General features: G+C 45.6%; 8 protein-coding genes across 10 annotated transcripts; 6 read left to right on the top strand and 2 right to left on the bottom strand.

The window, feature by feature from the left end:
* The first annotated feature begins 237 nt into the window (after positions 1-237).
* Positions 238-2302, top strand: LOC121404489 (prolyl 4-hydroxylase subunit alpha-1-like). Its single transcript, XM_041594054.1, has 7 exons — positions 238-463; positions 522-673; positions 728-878; positions 935-1131; positions 1184-1821; positions 1884-2049; positions 2115-2302. Exons 1-7 carry the CDS (start codon positions 252-254, stop codon positions 2183-2185), a joined length of 1587 nt encoding a protein of 528 aa, XP_041449988.1. The 5' UTR covers positions 238-251; the 3' UTR covers positions 2186-2302.
* A 128-nt stretch (positions 2303-2430) lies between these two features.
* LOC121404508 (prolyl 4-hydroxylase subunit alpha-1-like) lies at positions 2431-3339 on the top strand. Its single transcript, XM_041594151.1, has 4 exons — positions 2431-2668; positions 2721-3023; positions 3085-3157; positions 3214-3339. Exons 1-4 carry the CDS (start codon positions 2457-2459, stop codon positions 3337-3339), a joined length of 714 nt encoding a protein of 237 aa, XP_041450085.1. The 5' UTR covers positions 2431-2456.
* A 69-nt stretch (positions 3340-3408) lies between these two features.
* On the top strand, positions 3409-5456 carry LOC111070889 (prolyl 4-hydroxylase subunit alpha-1). The gene is made up of 6 exons (XM_022361924.2): positions 3409-3714; positions 3787-4089; positions 4144-4340; positions 4402-5048; positions 5106-5271; positions 5329-5456. Exons 1-6 carry the CDS (start codon positions 3515-3517, stop codon positions 5412-5414), a joined length of 1599 nt encoding a protein of 532 aa, XP_022217616.2. The 5' UTR covers positions 3409-3514; the 3' UTR covers positions 5415-5456.
* Positions 5457-5509: 53 nt separating this feature from the next.
* On the top strand, positions 5510-7428 carry LOC121404490 (prolyl 4-hydroxylase subunit alpha-2-like). Its single transcript, XM_041594055.1, has 6 exons — positions 5510-5724; positions 5783-6085; positions 6142-6338; positions 6391-7025; positions 7081-7246; positions 7307-7428. Exons 1-6 carry the CDS (start codon positions 5525-5527, stop codon positions 7387-7389), a joined length of 1584 nt encoding a protein of 527 aa, XP_041449989.1. The 5' UTR covers positions 5510-5524; the 3' UTR covers positions 7390-7428.
* A 234-nt stretch (positions 7429-7662) lies between these two features.
* LOC111070915 (prolyl 4-hydroxylase subunit alpha-1) lies at positions 7663-9764 on the top strand. 2 transcript variants are annotated; one of them, XM_041594052.1, is made up of 7 exons: positions 7663-7906; positions 7965-8116; positions 8171-8321; positions 8382-8578; positions 8643-9283; positions 9346-9511; positions 9577-9764. In XM_041594052.1, the coding sequence occupies exons 1-7, from the start codon at positions 7695-7697 to the stop codon at positions 9645-9647; spliced, it is 1590 nt and encodes a 529-aa protein (XP_041449986.1). In that variant the 5' UTR covers positions 7663-7694; the 3' UTR covers positions 9648-9764. The 2 variants fall into 2 exon arrangements, with proteins under 2 accessions (XP_041449986.1, XP_041449985.1); XM_041594051.1 differs by having other exon boundaries at positions 7664-7906; positions 8631-9283.
* A 125-nt stretch (positions 9765-9889) lies between these two features.
* LOC111070914 (prolyl 4-hydroxylase subunit alpha-1) lies at positions 9890-11975 on the top strand. The gene is made up of 7 exons (XM_022361960.2): positions 9890-10130; positions 10183-10485; positions 10547-10743; positions 10804-11426; positions 11486-11539; positions 11603-11768; positions 11843-11975. The coding sequence occupies exons 1-7, from the start codon at positions 9892-9894 to the stop codon at positions 11899-11901; spliced, it is 1641 nt and encodes a 546-aa protein (XP_022217652.2). The 5' UTR covers positions 9890-9891; the 3' UTR covers positions 11902-11975.
* Positions 11976-13504: 1529 nt separating this feature from the next.
* LOC111070898 lies at positions 13505-13918 on the bottom strand. Its single transcript, XM_022361935.2, has 2 exons — positions 13837-13918; positions 13505-13767 (listed from the first exon to the last, which is right to left on the bottom strand). Exons 1-2 carry the CDS (start codon positions 13916-13918, stop codon positions 13505-13507), a joined length of 345 nt encoding a protein of 114 aa, XP_022217627.2.
* Positions 13919-14621: 703 nt separating this feature from the next.
* LOC111070905 (uncharacterized protein CG13380) lies at positions 14622-15422 on the bottom strand. 2 transcript variants are annotated; one of them, XM_022361947.2, is made up of 3 exons: positions 15326-15422; positions 14945-15267; positions 14622-14855 (listed from the first exon to the last, which is right to left on the bottom strand). In XM_022361947.2, exons 1-3 carry the CDS (start codon positions 15327-15329, stop codon positions 14724-14726), a joined length of 459 nt encoding a protein of 152 aa, XP_022217639.2. In that variant the 5' UTR covers positions 15330-15422; the 3' UTR covers positions 14622-14723. The 2 variants fall into 2 exon arrangements, with proteins under 2 accessions (XP_022217639.2, XP_041450065.1); XM_041594131.1 differs by having other exon boundaries at positions 14945-15261; positions 15326-15348.
* Positions 15423-18137: the final 2715 nt, after the last annotated feature.

Raw genomic sequence — 18137 nt, 5'->3', positions numbered from 1 at the left:
ATCCCCATTAAAATATATGTAGTTCTGAAGTCTGATTCATCATCTACCAAAACTAAGAAAATATAAATAAATTAGTTCGACAGATCGGTTCTGGTTGTTCGGATTTCCTACAAGTCTAGTCGTTAATATAATACGGTAGAAAACTCACCCTCTCTTGCTGCATTTCCAATCAATTTTCTAGGCTTTAGTCACATCAAACTGCTTCTGGTAGAACGACTCAGATAGTAGACAGTCCAGTCTATGCAGTCATAATGAGACAGTGGCCAAGTTTGCTCACAGTTTTGCTCTTCTTGAGTCCCCTCATTGCAGGGGACGTTGAGGAGAAGCCATACAATGAGAGTGGGGAATGGTATAGCACCTCCACAGTGGGATTGTTGAAGCTGCTGGAACTAGAGATGCAGTTTATAGAGAACCTGAAGAGCTACACAGATCTACTATACGCAAAAGCAAATACCTTACAAGAGTGAGTAAAATGCAGTTGAAAATCAATTATTTGCTAAAGTAAGCCAAACTCTTGGAAGTTTCATCGACTCTGTGGATCGTGGAACGGAGAAAAGCCTCACTGAACGCGAGAAATACGTATCCAATCCGCTGAATGCCTTTGGACTGATGAGACGCACGCATCAGGATTGGCCCAAATGGCACAACTACATAAATAATACTGTGGGAAGGGGTAAGACCTTTTTTCATTATTTCTCATGAATCATACATAATACCTTCCGAGTAGATCAACTACAATCACTGGATGATATTCTGGCCAAGGCTCCGGATAGTCAAGATATGAAGGCAGCCCTGGAGGGCATGCAACGGATAGAAAGAACCTATGGGCTGCAGGCCTATGACCTGGCAAAGGGTCGACTGCAGGACAAGCAATACGAGTGAATATCCCAATACTAAGAACAGCATACACAAGCTAAACCCATTCGCGTTTCAGCACTCAACTATCCATTCGGGACTGCTTGGCCCTTGGGCAGCACAAGTTCCAGGAAGGCGACTACTTGCGGGCTTCTCTGTGGTACCGAATGGCCCTCAAGCACGAACCCGAACCGAATGCCGACTCATTCAATGAGATTCTGGGGGATCCACTGAAGGACTTGAATCTGAACTATGCCAAAGCCACCATTATAGATGGTACATTCCTGATGTGGTTTCTTTTTATCGCCTGACGTCATTTACATTCCAGGACTAATCGAAGAACTGAGCCCAGGAAATCAATCTCAAAAAATCCAGCAGGTTGTGGACGTAACGGAGGAAGAGTTACACAAGTCTAGAGCAGCAGAGCTGGATGGTTTCGTAACATATTTGCTGGATCAACCAGATGATGATTTGGCTCGGGAAATGGCCGAGCCTGCCCTTAGCTCCTACGAAATCGGATGTCGCGGACTCTATCCGAAGCGCACGAATCTCGTGTGTCGCTACAACTTCACGACAACGCCATTCCTGAGACTGGCACCCCTGAAAATGGAGGAGGTAAACCACGATCCCTATATCGTTATGTACCACGAAGTTCTTTCGGAGAATGAAATTGAGGAAATGAAGAGGCGATCCTGGGCAGACATGAAGGAGGAGAACAAAGCTCCAAAGCTCAGGAACATCGTATGCCGTCATTGGTTTTGGTCGGAACAGTCGGCCGTCAGGGAGCGCATAAATCGACGCATATCAGATATGACGGGCTTCGATTTCCCACTGACAGAGAATCTGCAGGTGGCCAATTACGGCCTGGGCACCCACTTCAAGCCCCACTATGACTACACATCCGATGGTTACGAGACCCCAGATGTCCTAACCCTGGGCGATCGACTGGGCACCATTATCTTCTATGTATGTACTTACTCCGTCCACCGATAGAGAGACTTCTACAGTTACACTTCGATCCTCCACAGGCTAGCGATGTGCCGCAAGGTGGTGCCACTGTCTTTCCTCGCAGTCGTGTCTCGATTCACCCCCGAAAGGGTAGCAGCGTTTTCTGGTTTAATCTATACGACGATGGCAGACCAGATACTCGTAGTCAGCATTCGGTGTGCCCTGTAATCGTAGGCGATAGATGGAGTAGGTCATTTATCATATATTATTGATATATTTGGATGATATGATGCATTTGTACATTTTTGCAGCTCTCACCAAATGGCTGCATATTGTTCCTCAAATGTTTGTCATGCCTTGCAAGCCGAGAGAGAAGTCTTAAGGAAATCCAATAAACAAAAAGTACATAAAAAGGTTTCTGAAACTATAAAAAGATTGTTAGAGTGCACTGGCTCTGGAGCAGACTTCTGCTGAAAATATATAAAGGAGAGAAAGCTGAGAAAAAGAGAGTTTTTAGGTGCTTACGAATCCCCCAGTGGTGCCGGGAACAAGGAAATGCAATAAACTCGAACTAACGAACCAGGGAAATTGCAATTTTCAGCTATGGATGGAAATATGAACCATAAATGCGGCAGTTACACACCAAAGCCAAGATGAAGATGAGGTTCCTCTGCCAGCTCAATCTGTTAGTTCTACTTTTGCATCAGTATCTTGCCATGGAAGAGCCCGAGCAGCAAGACGTGAAGATGATCTACAGCAACTCTGTGCTGAGCATGGTCAAGCTTTTGGAAATGGAAGATGCTTTAAAAGACAACCTGGCGTCCTACGTCAAAGCCATGCAAACAAAATTGGATGATTTAAAACTGTAAGTCATGCAAAAAAATTCTCAAATATCAGAGCATGGAAATTCTTTGCAGTTTTCAACAGTTGCTGCAGAGAAAGACAATGACAAGTCTAGAGGAAAGGGAGGAATTTATGGGAAATCCGCTCAATGCTTTTCCCCTGCTGCGACGCCTCAATGAGGATTGGCCCAAGTGGTTGAATTATCTACAAACACCCATAGCCAGCAAAAGCACAAACGCAATGGAACAAAGATTGAAATTATCACCCAGCAATGAGGATCTTCAGGTGGCGCTCAAAGGTTTCGCGCGCATCGAAAGTTTCTACGATCAAGAGGCAGCGGACCTGGCCAAGGGTTACCTATTGGGGCAACACTTTGAGTGGGTTAACCTTTACCTAAATTCGCCTAGAGTTAAAACCTAAAATGATATATTCTTTTAGCTCTGAGTTGACGGCCCCTGACTGCTTTGCTCTGGCTGAGTTTTACTGCAATCAAACGAAATTCTCAAGTATAGTAAGTTTTTAATCGAAAGATCCACAATTGCATCATTCCATGGTTCTTGCTTGCAGCAAATGAAAAGAGAACAAAATACCCTACTGATCGGTTGCCTGGGCTTGTTTCCACCCATTAGGAATCGTAGTTGTCACTACGAGAGTACAAGAACAGCCTTCCTGCGACAAAGTCGAGTTGCTTAGCCTGGACCCCTACATAGCCCCAAAATTTTACGCAGACCCCGGAAAAACCACGTGACTAAATCACGAAAATGAGAACCGTGAAATGCTTAATTTTCCAACGCTTTTCGCTGCTTAATGGTTGCTAGTTTTAAGCCAGTTTAAAATTGTTTTTTAGACCGCTGAGAACTCGAGTAAAATGATCCGATTTGTTGGCTTAATTTTCCTCATAGTTTTAGTCCAGGACTGTGACTCTATGGATTCAGTTAATTTTGCTACAGACTACTACAGTTCTTCGGTTTTGGGTTTACTAAAACTGCTTGAAATTGAGCGACAGTTCATGGAAGAATTCGTTGGCCATGCAGATGTCCTGCAAGAGAAGCTGGACAACCTGCAAATGTGCGTGAGAGAAACTTCGGTGGGGGTCTGCTAGTCCAAAAACCACTGGCACTTCCATTCCATTCCTTTCAGGTACATCGACTCATTGGATCGTACCAAGCATGAAAGCCACAAGGAACGGGAAAGGTTCGTCTCCAATCCACTCAACGCTTACGGACTGATCCGTCGCCTGCAGCAGGACTGGCCCAAATGGCAGAACTACACCAAGAAGCCACTGGGAACAGCCCAGCTGCAGGGCATGGAAGAGCTGCTCTTGAAGGCGCCTGATAACCACGACATGACAGAGTCGCTCAAGTCAATGGATCGAATTGAGAGAACCTATGACCTGCCAGCCAGCCAAATAGCCAGGGGTCTGCTGCAGCACCAGCAATACGAGTGAGTATGATCCAAGTGTGCCCAAGAAACTATACAATACAACCCTCTGAGCAGCACTCAACTGTCAGTCAGAGACTGCTTGGCCTTGGCACAGCACAAAAATGTATCGGGCGACTATATACGTGCCTCCATGTGGTATCGCGAGGCACTGCGCCACGAGTCCGAGCCAAACGCCGAGATTATCAACGCAGTTTTGGGCAATCCCCTCGAAGGTGTGGAACATCAGTTTGCCAGCGCCATTATCATACGCGGTAAGCAGCAGTCAAGGGAAGTTTGGTTTGAGCCATAGAACTTCAGGCTTTCATTTAACAGAACTTGGTCTATCGGGTAAATCGCTGAGCCGGACGAGAATGCAAGGAGTAGCCAGCCACTTTTTGACCAACTCCAAGCCACAAGTTGTGGATGCATTCATCAGGCATTATCTCGCTGAAAGCGATGAGGGAATAGCCAAAGAGTTGGGAACGCTACAGACGCCGCCTACTTCCCGCGAATTCGGATGTCGTGGACTCTATGCGAAGCGCACGAATCTCGTGTGTCGCTACAACAGCACCACAACGCCATTCCTGAGACTGGCACCCCTGAAAATGGAGGAGATAAGCCACGATCCCTACATCGTTATGTACCACCAAGTGTTATCGGACCGAGAAATTGGGGAAATGAAGCAACTGGCACAGCCAATGACCAATGGTTTGTCGGGCTCTATCGAGGCGAATAATTCGGAGCCCCTGGAAGTTGTGGCACGCATTGCATGGCTGCTCGAAGCGTCGCCCTTCAGGGAGCGGCTAAATCTCCGCATTGGCGACATGACCGGCTTCGATGTGAGTGAGTTCAAGGCCCTGCAGGTGGCCAACTTTGGTGTGGGCTCGTACTTCAAGGCACACTTCGATTACCTCACCAATCGCATCGTAGACACGAGCATCTCCCAGTTGGGCGATCGCACTGGCAGCCTCATCATCTATGTCAGTAAATGCCCATTCGCTTGCCCCATTTAAATTCACACTTTAGTTCCCTTACAGGCCGGTGAAGTGCAACAAGGTGGAGCCACAATATTCCCCGACATTCAGGTGATGGTCCCACCCCAGAAGGGCAACAGTTTGTTCTGGTACAACACATTCGACGACTCGACCCCTGACCCGCGTTCCCTGCATGCCGTATGCCCCGTCATAGCGGGATCTAGATGGAGTAAGTGCACCCTGCCGTATCCGGAGACTGGGATCTCATTCGATTGCCTATTTGCAGCGGTTACGAAATGGCTCCACCAATGGCCACAAATGTTTCTGAAGCCCTGCAGTCCACGTCCGCGGGCAGTGGAACGAAAATCTTAAATTGCAATTTAAGATAAATAAAGTTTGAAATTGCAAAGTGAACCACATTAGTCCCCGTAGCTAATTTTCTGGAATAAAATGATATTTAGTTTGTCATCTGATCAGTAAAAATGCAACGTTGCCTGAACATAGTCACAGCTCTGCTACTCCTAGGACAAACCATTGCCGATCGACCCTACGATGAGCACAGGGAACGTTATAGCTCCTCCACAGTGGGATTGTTGAAGCTGCTGGAACTAGAGATGCAGTTTATAGAGAACCTGAAGAGCTACACAGATCTACTATACGCAAAAGCAAATACCTTACAAGAGTGAGTAAAATGCAGTTGAAAATCAATTAATTGCTAAAGTAAACCAAACTCTTGGAAGTTTCATCGACTCTGTGGATCGTGGAACGGAGAAAAGCCTCACTGAACGCGAGAAATACGTATCCAATCCGCTGAATGCCTTTGGACTGATGAGACGCACGCATCAGGATTGGCCCAAATGGCACAACTACATAAATAATACTGTGGGAAGGGGTAAGGTACAATCACTGGATGATATTCTGGCCAAGGCTCCGGATAGTCAGGATATGAAGGAGGCCCTGGTGGGCATGCAACGGATAGAAAGAACCTATGGGCTGCAGGCCTATGACCTGGCAAAGGGTCGACTGCAGGACAGGCAATACGAGTGAATATCCCACTACTAAGAACAGCATACACAAGCTAAACCCATTCGCGTTTCAGCACTCAACTATCCATTCGGGACTGCTTGGCCCTTGGGCAGCACAAGTTCCAGGAAGGCAACTACTTGCGGGCTTCTCTGTGGTACCGAATGGCCCTCAAGCACGAACCCGAACCGAATGCCGAGATATTCAATGAGATTCTGGGGGATCCATTGAAGGACTTGAAGCGGAACTATGCCAAAGCCACCATTATAAATGGTATATGCATGAAAAAGTTTAATGTTATCCACTAACCCCTTTTGAATTCCAGGACTAATGGCAGGAAATCGATCTGCAAACATCCAGGAGGTTCTGGACATAACAGAGGAAGCGATGCTCAAGTCTAGTCCAGCAGAGCTGGATGCACTTATAACGGAGTTGCTGAATCAATCAGATGATGAAATGGCCAGGGAAATGTCTGCCTCTGAGCCTTCGCCCACCCCCTACGAAATCGGATGTCGCGAACTCTATCCGAAGCGCACGAATCTCGTCTGTCGCTACAACAGCAGCACGACTCCATTCCTGAGACTGGCACCACTGAAAATGGAGGAAGTGAACCACGATCCTTATATCGTCATGTACCACGAAGTTCTCTTCGATGGGGAGATCGAGGAACTCAAGAAGCAGTCGAAGAATATGATCAATGGATTTCCGGAGCCACAGCAGGAGAATAAGATCAGGCAGGTCATAGCGCGTCATGCCTGGTGGTGGGAGCAGACGCCGACCAGGGCGCGCATCTATCAACGGATCACAGACATAACAGGCTTTCGCTTATTTGCGGAGGAGGAGCTGAATGTGGCCAATTATGGCCTGGGCACTGTATTTGGGCCCCATTACGACTACACGCCCGAAAACTATGAGACTGGCTGGTTCCTGGGCGGTCCCTTGGTCACCATAATTCTCTATGTAAGTATTTTTGGTACGTGAGATCGCTCTACATTTCACCTTCAATGTCCAACAGGCTGGCGATGTGGCGCAAGGTGGTGCCACCATCTTTCCCCTAATTAATATCACTGTGTTCCCCCGAAAGGGCAGTGCCTTGTTCTGGTTCAACTTGTTCGATGACGGCGAACCAGATCCACGCAGTCTGCACTCTTCCTGCCCCGTAATCGTGGGGGATAGATGGAGTAGGTAGCTCCCATCTATGCCACATATTTTATACGTGATGTTATATTCGCCATTTCCAGTTCTCTCCAAGTGGATACACATGGTTCCCCAGATGTTTATCATGCCCTGCATACCAAGGAAACTATTGTCACAAAAAGAATAAATAAAGTTTCTATGATTCTTTCATATGAAGGAAGGTAAATCAACCAGAGATCCCCATTAAAATATATGTAGTTCTGAAGTCTGATTCATCATCTACCAAAACTAAGAAAATATAAATAAATTAGTTCGACAGATCGGTTCTGGTTGTTCGGATTTCCTACAAGTCTAGTCGTTAATATAATACGGTAGAAAACTCACCCTCTCTTGCTGCATTTCCAATCAATTTTCTAGGCTTTAGTCACATCAAACTGCTTCTGGTAGAACGACTCAGATAGTAGACAGTCCAGTCCAGTCTATGCAGTCATAATGAGACAGTGGCCAAGTTTGCTCACAGTTTTGCTCTTCTTGAGTCCCCTCATTGCAGGGGACGTTGCGGAGAAGCCATACAATGAGAGTGAGGAACGTTATAGCTCCTCCACTGTGGGATTGTTGAAGCTGTTGGAACTAGAGATGGAGTTTATAAAGAACCTGAAGAGCTACACAGATCTACTATCCGCAAAAGCAAATACCTTACAAGAGTGAGTAAAATGCAGTTGAAAATCAATTATTTGCTAAAGTAAGCCAAACTCTTGGAAGTTTCATCGACTCTGTGGATCGTGGAACGGAGAAAAGCCTCACTGAACGCGAGAAATACGTATCCAATCCGCTGAATGCCTTTGGACTGATGAGACGCACGCATCAGGATTGGCCCAAATGGCACAACTACATAAATAATACTGTGGGAAGGGGTAAGCTATAATTCTATGGCTGCCAATAAATCGATAATAATACCTTCCGAATAGATCAACTACAATCACTGGATGATATTCTGACCAAGGCTCCGGATAGTCAGGATATGAAGGAGGCCCTGGTGGGCATGCAACGGATAGAAAGAACCTATGGGCTGCAGGCCTGTGACCTGGCAAAGGGTCGACTGCAGGACAGGCAATACGAGTGAATATACCACTACTAAGAACAGCTAAACAGAACAAGCTAAACCCATTCGCGTTTCAGCACTCAACTATCCATTCGGGACTGCTTGGCTCTTGGGCAGCACAAGTTCCAGGAAGGCGACTACTTCCGGGCTTCTCTGTGGTACCGAATGGCCCTCAAGCACGAACCCGAACCGAACGCCGAGACATTCAATGAGATTCTGGGGGATCCACTGAAGGACTTGAAGCTGAACTATGCCAAAGCCACCATTATAGATGGTACATTCCTGATGTGGTTTCTTTTTATCGCCTGACGTCATTTACATTCCAGGACTAATCGAAGAACTGAGCCCAGGAAATCAATCTCAAAAAATTCAGCAGGTTGTGGACGTAACGGAGGAAGAGTTACACAAGTCTAGAGCAGCAGAGCTGGATGGTTTCGTAACATATTTGCTGGATCAACCAGATGATGATTTGGCTCGGGAAATGGCCGAGCCTGCCCTTAGCTCCTACGAAATCGGATGTCGCGGACTCTATCCGAGGCGCACGAATCTCGTCTGTCGCTACAACTTCACGACAACGCCATTCCTGAGACTGGCACCCCTGAAAATGGAGGAGGTAAACCACGATCCCTATATCGTTATGTACCACGAAGTTCTTTCGGAGAATGAAATTGAGGAAATGAAGAGGCGATCCAGTGAGATGAGCAATGGCTGGGCAGACATGAAGGAGGAGAACAGTACAAAGCTCAGGGATATCGTATGCCGTCATTGCTTTTGGTCGGAACAGTCGGCCGTCAGGGAGCGCATAAATCGACGCATATCAGATATGACGGGCTTCGATTTCCCACTGACAGAGAATCTGCAGGTGGCCAATTACGGCCTGGGCACCCACTTCAAGCCCCACTATGACTACACATCCGATGGTTACGAGACCCCAGATGTTCTAACCCTGGGCGATCGACTGGGCACCATTATCTTCTATGTATGTACGTACTCCGTCCACCGATAGAGAGACTTCTACAGTTACACTTCGATCCTCCACAGGCTAGCGATGTGCCGCAAGGTGGTGCCACTGTCTTTCCTCGCAGTCGTGTCTCGATTCTCCCCCGAAAGGGTAGCAGCGTTTTCTGGTTTAATCTATACGACGATGGCAGACCAGATACTCGTAGTCAGCATTCGGTGTGCCCTGTAATCGTAGGCGATAGATGGAGTAGGTCATTTATCATATATTATTGATATATTTGGATGATATGATGCATTTGTACATTTTTGCAGCTCTCACCAAATGGCTGCATATTGTTCCTCAAATGTTTGTCATGCCTTGCAAGCCGAGAGAGAAGTCTTAAGGAAATCCAATAAACAAAAAGTACATAAAAAGGTTTCTGAAACTATAAAAAGATTGTTAGAGTGCACTGGCTCTGGAGCAGACTTCTGCTGAAAATATATAAAGGAGAGAAAGCTGAGAAAAAGAGAGTTTTTAGGTGCTTACGAATCCCCCAGTGGTGCCGGGAACAAGGAAATGCAATAAACTCGAACTAACGAACCATGGAAATTGCAATTTTCAGCTATGGATGGAAATATGAACCATAAATGCGGCAGTTGCACACCAAAGCCAAGATGAAGATGAGGTTCCTCTGCCAGCTCAATCTGTTAGTTCTACTTTTGCATCAGTATCTTGCCATGGAAGAGCCCGAGCAGCAAGACGTGAAGATGATCTACAGCAACTCTGTGCTGAGCATGGTCAAGCTTTTGGAAATGGAAGATGCTTTAAAAGACAACCTGGCGTCCTACGTCAAAGCCATGCAAACAAAATTGGATGATTTAAAACTGTAAGTCATGCAACAAAATTCTCAAATATCAGAGCATGGAAATTCTTTGCAGTTTTCAACAGTTGCTGCAGAGAAAGACAATGACAAGTCTAGAGGAAAGGGAGGAATTTATGGGAAATCCGCTTAATGCTTTTCCCCTGCTGCGACGCCTCAATGAGGATTGGCCCAAGTGGTTGAATTATCTACAAACACCCATAGCCAGCAAAAGCACAAACGCAATGGAACAAAGATTGAAATTATCACCCAGCAATGAGGATCTTCAGGTGGCGCTCAAAGGTTTCGCGCGCATCGAAAGTTTCTACGATCAAGAGGCAGCGGACCTGGCCAAGGGTTACCTATTGGGGCAACACTTTGAGTGGGTTAACCTTTACCTAAAGTCGCTTAGACTTAAAACCTAAAATGATATATTCTTTTAGCTCTGAGTTGACGGCCCCTGACTGCTTTGCTCTGGCTGAGTTTTACTGCAATCAAACGAAATTCTCAAGAGCCACGCCCTGGTATCGCATGGCCCTAAGACTGCACCAGAATTCCGAGGGCAAACTCCATCAGAAGGTTTTGGAGCTAAAGCGGAAGAGGATCTATAAGAAGTATGCCAAGGCCCTGATCATGCAGGGTAAGCTGAGATTTGGGCTGCTTATAAATTAGATCAAATTCTTACAAACTCTCTGCTTAGCCTTCTATTCGGCTATGCCGAATCAGGTTAATCCCGAATGGGATAAAATGGCCAGTCAGGTGGTAGTCGAGAACAACTATGCCAGCATCAAAAATGCCATAGACGAATACCTTGCAGGTGATGAGGTGATCCTACGGCAGGAGGCTGCTCAGCACAAGCCCAAACCATCCAGGCTGGAGCGCGGCTGTCGTGGAAAGTGGCCGAGGCTGTCCTCCGCTCAACTGGCCTGCAGATATAACCGGGAGAACTCTGCCTTTCTTCGACTGGCACCGCTCAAAATGGAAGTCCTTAACGAGCGACCGCTGATAGTGCTCTACCACGAGGTACTCTACGAAAGCGAATTAAAATCAATACGGGATATGGCCAATAATAATGACACCATGACGGATGTCTGGACTCACCGGCACTTTAATCAGCCAATCATGCCAACGCGCGAAGATCGGGTGGCGAAGCTGCACGTTTTTCCAGGCATCGATGAGTCGTTCTCCCTGAGCATCAATCGACGCATAGCGCACATGACCGGGCTGGAGCTGCAGGGTAACACGGCCTTGCATTTGTCCAATTATGGTCTGGGTGGCTATTTTAATGCCCATGAGGACTATGTGGATCTTGCCAGACGTCCAGTGAGTAGGCGGTTCCGTCTTAGCAATGAAATTTTATCCATGTGGATCCTTCTTTGCAGGCGAACTATTTTACTGAATGGGGAGGCGATGTTTTGGCCACAGTTCTACTCTATGTAAGTGATCTGATTTCGCATGAATTGTGCACTTTTTAGAGCTGTTTGCGCATCTCCTTTTAGGTAAGTGACGTGCGCATGGGAGGAGCCAATGTTTTTCCCAAATTGAAAATCTCCGTGGCACCCAAGAAGGGTAATGCTTTGATCTGGCACAACCTGAACAATGCTGGCAATCCCGAGAAGCTCTCCAGCCATGCGGTCTGCCCCGTTGTCATGGGTTCCCGTTGGAGTAAGTTGAGGATCCCAAAAACTGTAAAGATAATTCGATATTATTGGCATTTTGTTTTGTTCTTTTTTTTCAAGCAATTTACAAATGGATTAACGAACAGCAGCAAATGCTGAAGAGGCCTTGTCTGGCATAGTTCCGAAATGTATCTCTCTATTAGCGCCTCCATTAGGATGCCATTCAAATAAATGCAAATCTCCGCCCATCCAAGCCTGCCACATGTGGAACAATGTCAATATGTATATCAAGTGGAGGGGGAGATGGGCTGGCACACATAGTGTGATGTCAGTCTGGTGTCTTCCTTTCATTGTTTGCCATAAAAATTGCAAGTGCCACTAAATTCAGCGCCAGTATTGGCCGGGAGGGGGACACAAGAGTGTACTGGGCAAAGGGTAAGCTTATGTGCTTGCCCCAAATACCATTTAGTGGAAGTGCACACTTCAATAATGGAAAGAGGGCAAACTGCAGTCAAGCAAGGAGCATGAACGATACCCAGCCCAGGCACGGAGCACAATGGCCCAGGCTCTGGGGTACTCAAGTCTCATCTTTGTCTATTCTTCAGCCGGGAGTAGCATAAAGGGCGCAGCCATCTGATTTAAAGGAGGAAACAGTGCTCTGAACTAAGGAACAAACGGTGCGACATTAATAAAGAATAAGTTTGTGGTAGAAAATTCCTCATAAATTGACAATGGGTTGAATATCCATTATATCGTACAAATAATATTAACGTTTATTTAGTAAGTATTAGTGAGTATTTTATAAACCCTCACCTTAGTAGCTAGTTATATAACGTCTCTACTAAAAAAGAGGGACAGACTTCCATGAATATTTGAAACAATTGTATTGTTCACAAACTAAAACTGAGGAAATGAAAACTCTCGGACAGTAACACTAATTGGAATATTTACCCCTGCCCCTTGCCCTCTGCCAACAACCCCAACAAATGTCGTGGCATGGCCATCCTCTAAAATAGTGCTAATACATGGCTAAGCTGCCGCCATCATGAAGAACTTTAAATGAGTTTAAAAGCAACTTTGTTTAGCCCGAGAGTAAGAGCGAAGGGCCGAAGCGTAACGAAATCAGCATGAAAGCAATTGTCCAAGTTATTCCAAAGTGCCCAGAGGCCAAAGGCAGTGGGGCACAGGGGACTCGGCCAGGCACTGAGGCCGAGTCGCAGACCGAGTCTGAACTGGTGTCCAGTTGGTTAGTTGCTGTCGCTCTCAACGCTGAAAGCGTTGGGATAGGGCGGGAAGGCCACTGTTTTTGAAACAAGTCACAAAGGAAGGAATTGCCGGCTGATGGCGAGCACTGGCTTGTGCAGCGACAGAGGAAGTGCTGGAGATGTTGTTTTCTTAGCTCTATGCTAAGAGTTGCAGCAGTTGGCAAACTTTTGGATTAGCTGACAGACGCAATACAAATTGGGAGTATTTTTTGACGATTAAACTACATTAATATGTCGACATTAATTAATATAACGATTAAAGTCAGCCATCAATTCTTTTTCTTGTCACTACAATCAGATGTACCCACTGAATCCATGCTAAAAAGTCTTAACTCACTTTACACATCCATCCAACTTGTGCATAAAATCCTGTACTCCTTGTTCCACTTTATGACTTCCACTTATAGCAGCCCCAAAACGCATTTGTCATGATTTCCACCTGTAAAGTACATTTGTTGAGCCACGAAATGCCAGAACAAGAGCACGGCTTACCTCACATGCGTGGATCATTATAAAGTTATACATTATGCTCAAGTGCAAGCCAAATAAAGTCCTGGACGGACTTAACAGCAGCGAGTGCGACCCCATTCAAATCGAAGGCAAAACGAAGTCGAGAGCAGCAGCCAAGCAGGCAGGCAGGCCGGGGCTTCGTTCTATCCACTGGCAGCATAGATTTATCAGGAGTCGCCTGTTGAAGCACCAGCATGCGGATCTCCAAGAAGTAGTAAAAGTTGAAGCAGAAGTGAATCCATTGAATGGCTTTGTAAGTTGTTGAGAAAACTGCAGCAAAAGGGGGAAAAAAATAGAATATAAGCAGAAGCAAATGCAATCTAAAGCGTCTGCACTTACCAGCAGGAGTTGGGCCGAGGAACCGAGGAGCCGAGGAGCACCGCAATGTGACCGGCGGCCGCAACTTGCCAGTTGGACCCATGGGGTGCGGTGCTCTTGGGGCGATTGTAAAGCGATTCCAAAATGTGTTGAACTCTTAAGTGATTGAATTGCTATCGGTGACATGAATTTGTTCGCTGATTTGAATGGAGCGATGCCGCTGGGAGCTGCGCATTGAGTCCGCACTGCAATTGAGATGATAGATAGGTTAATACAAGTGCACAAACAAGTCACACGTTATGAATCAGCTGGATGAGTCCACAACACAGTGTCGGTGCGTTGACAAAGCTCCTGCTGATCTCATCCTGCAGCGGTCGTTCCGTCAAAAGGTGCTGAAGGCGTTTAGAGTTCCTCTCTGCAAACAACATAAAAAATGGTAGAGAGCATAAAAACGCTAACAGCATTTCTCATCAATGCACTTACTTAGTGTTAAGTCACTCCGCTGGTGTGTGATGCTTCTGGTGCGGTGCTGTGCTGCGCTGTGCTGCAGTTTCAATCTGGTGTGACTAGGCCATATGGGTTTATGGCGGTCATGCCCGTGTGCTGCATTTCCTTTTTCCACAGCTTATGTGAACGTCCAACGACGACATTGAGCACTTCATAAATGTCGCTCTGAAAAGGAGAAGCCCTGGCATGTGTGTTCGTGGGTGTCGTATGCTTTGTTATATAGATTAAAGCTAAAATTATACAGCAATGTGAAGCAATGCTTTCCTCCTCCACCAAAAAAAAAAAGAGCTTCACATCAATTATTTGAATACAGATATATGTATTGTATGTAATCTCAAACACAATTGATACATTCTGGGATATGTAAATTAATTATGCTGGTAACGAGTATCAAACTCGGTTTAGAGGTCATCATTGGGCAGTACGGCGTCCTCGATCTTACGGATCTGAGCCCAGGTCAGCTCAGATACCTTGATCTTGTCATGATGAGCCGTGCAGTAAGGGCACTCGCGAAAGTCCATCAGGAAAGCCTCCTGTGGGCATATGTATATACATATGTATGATGTTAGACCATGACCATAACCATAACCATAACAGCAAAAAATTCTATGCCAAAACTTACCGCTGGATGCTTCTCGCATATGGCGGCAATGCGCCCATGGAAGTACTGGTGGCAGCGGCCACACTCGAGGGCCTTCGCTGGACGCTCGCATATGCATGTCTTAATAATGACTTTCTTCGATTGCACATCGGGCTCGATATTCTGCAAATTATTGTTAGGGTCCACGGACACATGCTTTTTGGCCTGCATGTTATTTTTCTTCGGACCAGAATGTTTTGGCGTCGGTTGAAGGAATGTCACGCCATGCGGCGACGATCCGTTCAAATTCCCATACAGCGAGTTCAGACGGGCGAAAATTGCTTTCATATCAGTTCCCTCTGATGCTGGGATTGTAAGAATTATTAGCCGCACTTATCACACTTGTGTTAATGCGAATCTTACCCATTTTTCTTATTATTTGATCGTGAATTTTTCACTTTAATTTCAAGTAACGGTAAGAGGTGTCAAACCATCGAACGCACTATCGATAGTATCGATGTTTTGCTGCTCTCTGCTATTAGCGACGGTTTTGCGACTATCATAATAGTTTCGAGCTACAGTTGTTGCGCTTTTGATGTGTTTGGATTGGCTGCTCTAAAATACGAAGACATTTGTAAACAAATCGACAGGTGGCATCTAATTTTTACAATGGATAAGTTCCTAAAAGGTTTCAATGGTTTTTTAATAATTATTTGAGCTCGGTACTATTACGATAGTATAGATTGTTTTTTTTTCAATCGTTTGACAACTCTAGTTTTCGAAGGACAGACAGGCCCACAGAAATATACCCAAATATACCATGCCATTATCAAAATATACCGTAAATATACTGACGGACACGACAAGACGTTGATATTCCTCGATTATGATATTCCGTTTAATATTACTAGCTAGTTGGCTCTCTCAGCCCTAAACAAATAGTTTGATCCCATTCCTCAATAAATTTTGTTCAGGATTGGCTAGTTTTCAGAACTCTTTTTTATTTGATTGTTTACATAAAAAGGTTTAAACCAAAACGGCCAAAGCATAAAACGTAAATTTTGACTAACTGTGACGTCATTGTTGCTGTTCAACTAAGTTTCTTCTATGCGTATGGGCTTGTGTATACCGTATTTCCTTTAAATGATGTTAAATTTGTTGTTCCAAGCTCCATTAAAACATTAATAATGATTTGATCCTAGATTGACATGTTTTTTACCTATTAATGCATATGTTTTGTGTTTTATAAATACATTTATCCCGGTTCTGGTACCTATTATTGGTCACCCCGGCGATGGAAAATTTCGTTAAGTATCTTTAAAGCAGAGATTGAGTGTTTCAGCCGGGGCCAGATCATTGCTGCTGCGTGCGTGGCAGCCAGAGCCACTAACACCGGCAGATGAGTTGACGACAGGCCGATTAACACCATCGCCGACCATTTCATCCAAAGGGAGCAGAAGCTCACCCTCAAGGAATGTCGTGTTTTTGAGAGTCAGCTTCTGAACCTATTTCCCGGAGAAGAGGAATCAGATTACAGGACTGATCGGCGAGGAAAAATATATATTCGCTATAAAAATTAGTGCACCGCGGCAGCGTTTAAAAAAAATGTAAACAGGAAGCTGTTCCCAGGCTCCCCAACCACACCTGTGTCGCCAATGTCTGTGACTCGAATTTGGTCGCAGGGGCTCCCTGAAATCTTTGACGAGATCGATAAAGACGAATACAAAAATAAATATATTTAAAAACAATAGATAACCGATTTCTTTACTTAAATTGTATTTAGCATATGTCGCCCAAGAACAACCACGATCCCACAATGTCCAGCGACTCGGGGCAATGCAAATCATTGATAACGAGATCCGCCGACAGCTCGCGGAGCAGAAGGACAAATCTGGTGATCAGGAGAATGCCGATGATGACAGTTTGTGTTTTTTTTGTTTGTTTTGTGTACTTATTAAAAACTCAAACTTGAAATTGAACTCGCCGTTGAATAAGAAGTTATGTGGATATTTTGTGGCTACTTTTTTAAAATTATCTTTAATTTGAGGTCGAAACCGCTGCTCCTCCGACTTAAGCAGCCCCTGGAACCCGATCGGTCGGATAGACTAACAGAAAAAAACAGTCGACATTAGTTTTTTTCTGTATACAATATTTTAGATGGGCAGTTTTTTTTGTTTGTTATTATTTGATTTAGTGTGATATCAGAGGAGTTTACGCGTCAGATACAGCTGCTCCACCTCTTATAGTCTTTGAGAACCAGGCTTCACATAAGACGGAAAAAAGATGGACTCGATTCCTTTTGTCCGTTAACATTTTAATTTTTTATATTATATATTACCGAATTTTAATCTAAGTAAACAAAAGGGTGGAGCACAGGCCTAGCTCCTGCGAGCTTTCTTGCGATTTCCGGGGGGGCCGTGGGGTTTTTTTTTTGGGGGAAATTCCCGGAAGGGGGGCTGAATGGGCCTCATAGTCTTCCTCTTCAATATTATCACAATCAACTTCGCCAACGTCCGCTGAAGGCACATCTGCAACTTTGGGAGATTGTTCAGTTAACTCCAACGTCTCCTCGTCAAAGTCAATAGCATCGTCATCGTCGCACAGATTTACGAGCTGCCACGTTCTTTGGGGTACTCCTTGGTGACGAACAACTCAATGTAATCATTGAGATCCGGAGGGCTGATCATACGCTTCAGACTGTCTGCGAATAATTGTGGCTGCTTGTGTTGCGGCTGGAAAATGCCGGGACTGAGAAGACGGATTCTCAAATTGGTGATCACGCCGTTCTGGGGAATACTCTTCATGAGCTGCCGACTCGCAACATCCCGAACGCAGACTTGCTTATCCTCACCGCCAAAAGGCCTGAGTCTCGTCCTCCTCCAGGTGGTATTCCTGTAAACAACCATGATTAACCATGTCATTTTTATTGGAGTCACTCACCTTCATCCGTGGCGCTCGCCAATTGTGAAACACAAACGCCTTGCCTTCGGCGGAGCCAACATAAATGCTAGTCTCCATCCTATTGACAACCACGCTGTGCAGTGCTACTGGGAACACAATGCTGAGGAGCATGATGCCACCGCTCAAGTCATATACGTTGCAGCAGCGGTCTAGGGACACTGTGTATAGGTAGGAGCCTCACTGCCCTCCTGGCTGCCATTGTCCAGCGGTGCAACTGAGAAGGTGAGATCCAGAGAGGGTGCTCAGCATGCGGCCAGTGTTCATGTGCCAGATA

Source organism: Drosophila obscura, unplaced genomic scaffold (genome assembly GCF_018151105.1).
Source record: "Drosophila obscura isolate BZ-5 IFL unplaced genomic scaffold, ASM1815110v1 contig_208, whole genome shotgun sequence".
In the NCBI taxonomy this organism is placed as follows: Eukaryota; Metazoa; Arthropoda; class Insecta; order Diptera; family Drosophilidae; genus Drosophila; species Drosophila obscura.
This window is presented reverse-complemented; position numbering and strand designations above follow the sequence as displayed.

What these genes read in the sequence shown, in the direction of transcription:
- LOC121404489 (XM_041594054.1), top strand. Translation starts at nt 252, where the DNA reads ATGAGACAGTGGCCAAGTTTGCTCACAGTTTTGCTCTTCTTGAGTCCC. An exon ending in CAAAGCCACCATTATAGATG is followed by an intron (nt 1,132 to 1,183) that starts GTACATTCCTGA and finishes TTTACATTCCAG; the next exon opens with GACTAATCGAAGAACTGAGC. An exon ending in TGGGCACCATTATCTTCTAT is followed by an intron (nt 1,822 to 1,883) that starts GTATGTACTTAC and finishes GATCCTCCACAG; the next exon opens with GCTAGCGATGTGCCGCAAGG.
- LOC121404508 (XM_041594151.1), top strand. Translation starts at nt 2,457, where the DNA reads ATGAAGATGAGGTTCCTCTGCCAGCTCAATCTGTTAGTTCTACTTTTG. An exon ending in AAATTGGATGATTTAAAACT is followed by an intron (nt 2,669 to 2,720) that starts GTAAGTCATGCA and finishes AATTCTTTGCAG; the next exon opens with TTTTCAACAGTTGCTGCAGA. An exon ending in AAACGAAATTCTCAAGTATA is followed by an intron (nt 3,158 to 3,213) that starts GTAAGTTTTTAA and finishes TCTTGCTTGCAG; the next exon opens with CAAATGAAAAGAGAACAAAA.
- LOC111070889 (XM_022361924.2), top strand. Translation starts at nt 3,515, where the DNA reads ATGATCCGATTTGTTGGCTTAATTTTCCTCATAGTTTTAGTCCAGGAC. An exon ending in CTGCAGCACCAGCAATACGA is followed by an intron (nt 4,090 to 4,143) that starts GTGAGTATGATC and finishes CCCTCTGAGCAG; the next exon opens with CACTCAACTGTCAGTCAGAG. An exon ending in CAGCGCCATTATCATACGCG is followed by an intron (nt 4,341 to 4,401) that starts GTAAGCAGCAGT and finishes TTCATTTAACAG; the next exon opens with AACTTGGTCTATCGGGTAAA.
- LOC121404490 (XM_041594055.1), top strand. Translation starts at nt 5,525, where the DNA reads ATGCAACGTTGCCTGAACATAGTCACAGCTCTGCTACTCCTAGGACAA. An exon ending in AAAGCAAATACCTTACAAGA is followed by an intron (nt 5,725 to 5,782) that starts GTGAGTAAAATG and finishes AACTCTTGGAAG; the next exon opens with TTTCATCGACTCTGTGGATC. An exon ending in CAAAGCCACCATTATAAATG is followed by an intron (nt 6,339 to 6,390) that starts GTATATGCATGA and finishes TTTGAATTCCAG; the next exon opens with GACTAATGGCAGGAAATCGA.
- LOC111070915 (XM_041594051.1), top strand. Translation starts at nt 7,695, where the DNA reads ATGAGACAGTGGCCAAGTTTGCTCACAGTTTTGCTCTTCTTGAGTCCC. An exon ending in CAAAGCCACCATTATAGATG is followed by an intron (nt 8,579 to 8,630) that starts GTACATTCCTGA and finishes TTTACATTCCAG; the next exon opens with GACTAATCGAAGAACTGAGC. An exon ending in AATCGTAGGCGATAGATGGA is followed by an intron (nt 9,512 to 9,576) that starts GTAGGTCATTTA and finishes ACATTTTTGCAG; the next exon opens with CTCTCACCAAATGGCTGCAT.
- LOC111070914 (XM_022361960.2), top strand. Translation starts at nt 9,892, where the DNA reads ATGCGGCAGTTGCACACCAAAGCCAAGATGAAGATGAGGTTCCTCTGC. An exon ending in CTATTGGGGCAACACTTTGA is followed by an intron (nt 10,486 to 10,546) that starts GTGGGTTAACCT and finishes ATATTCTTTTAG; the next exon opens with CTCTGAGTTGACGGCCCCTG. An exon ending in TGGATCTTGCCAGACGTCCA is followed by an intron (nt 11,427 to 11,485) that starts GTGAGTAGGCGG and finishes CCTTCTTTGCAG; the next exon opens with GCGAACTATTTTACTGAATG.
- LOC111070898 (XM_022361935.2), bottom strand. Translation starts at nt 13,918, where the DNA reads ATGGGTCCAACTGGCAAGTTGCGGCCGCCGGTCACATTGCGGTGCTCC. An exon ending in CCTCGGCCCAACTCCTGCTG is followed by an intron (nt 13,768 to 13,836) that starts GTAAGTGCAGAC and finishes CTTTTGCTGCAG; the next exon opens with TTTTCTCAACAACTTACAAA.
- LOC111070905 (XM_022361947.2), bottom strand. An exon ending in TATGCGAGAAGCATCCAGCG is followed by an intron (nt 14,856 to 14,944) that starts GTAAGTTTTGGC and finishes ATATGCCCACAG; the next exon opens with GAGGCTTTCCTGATGGACTT.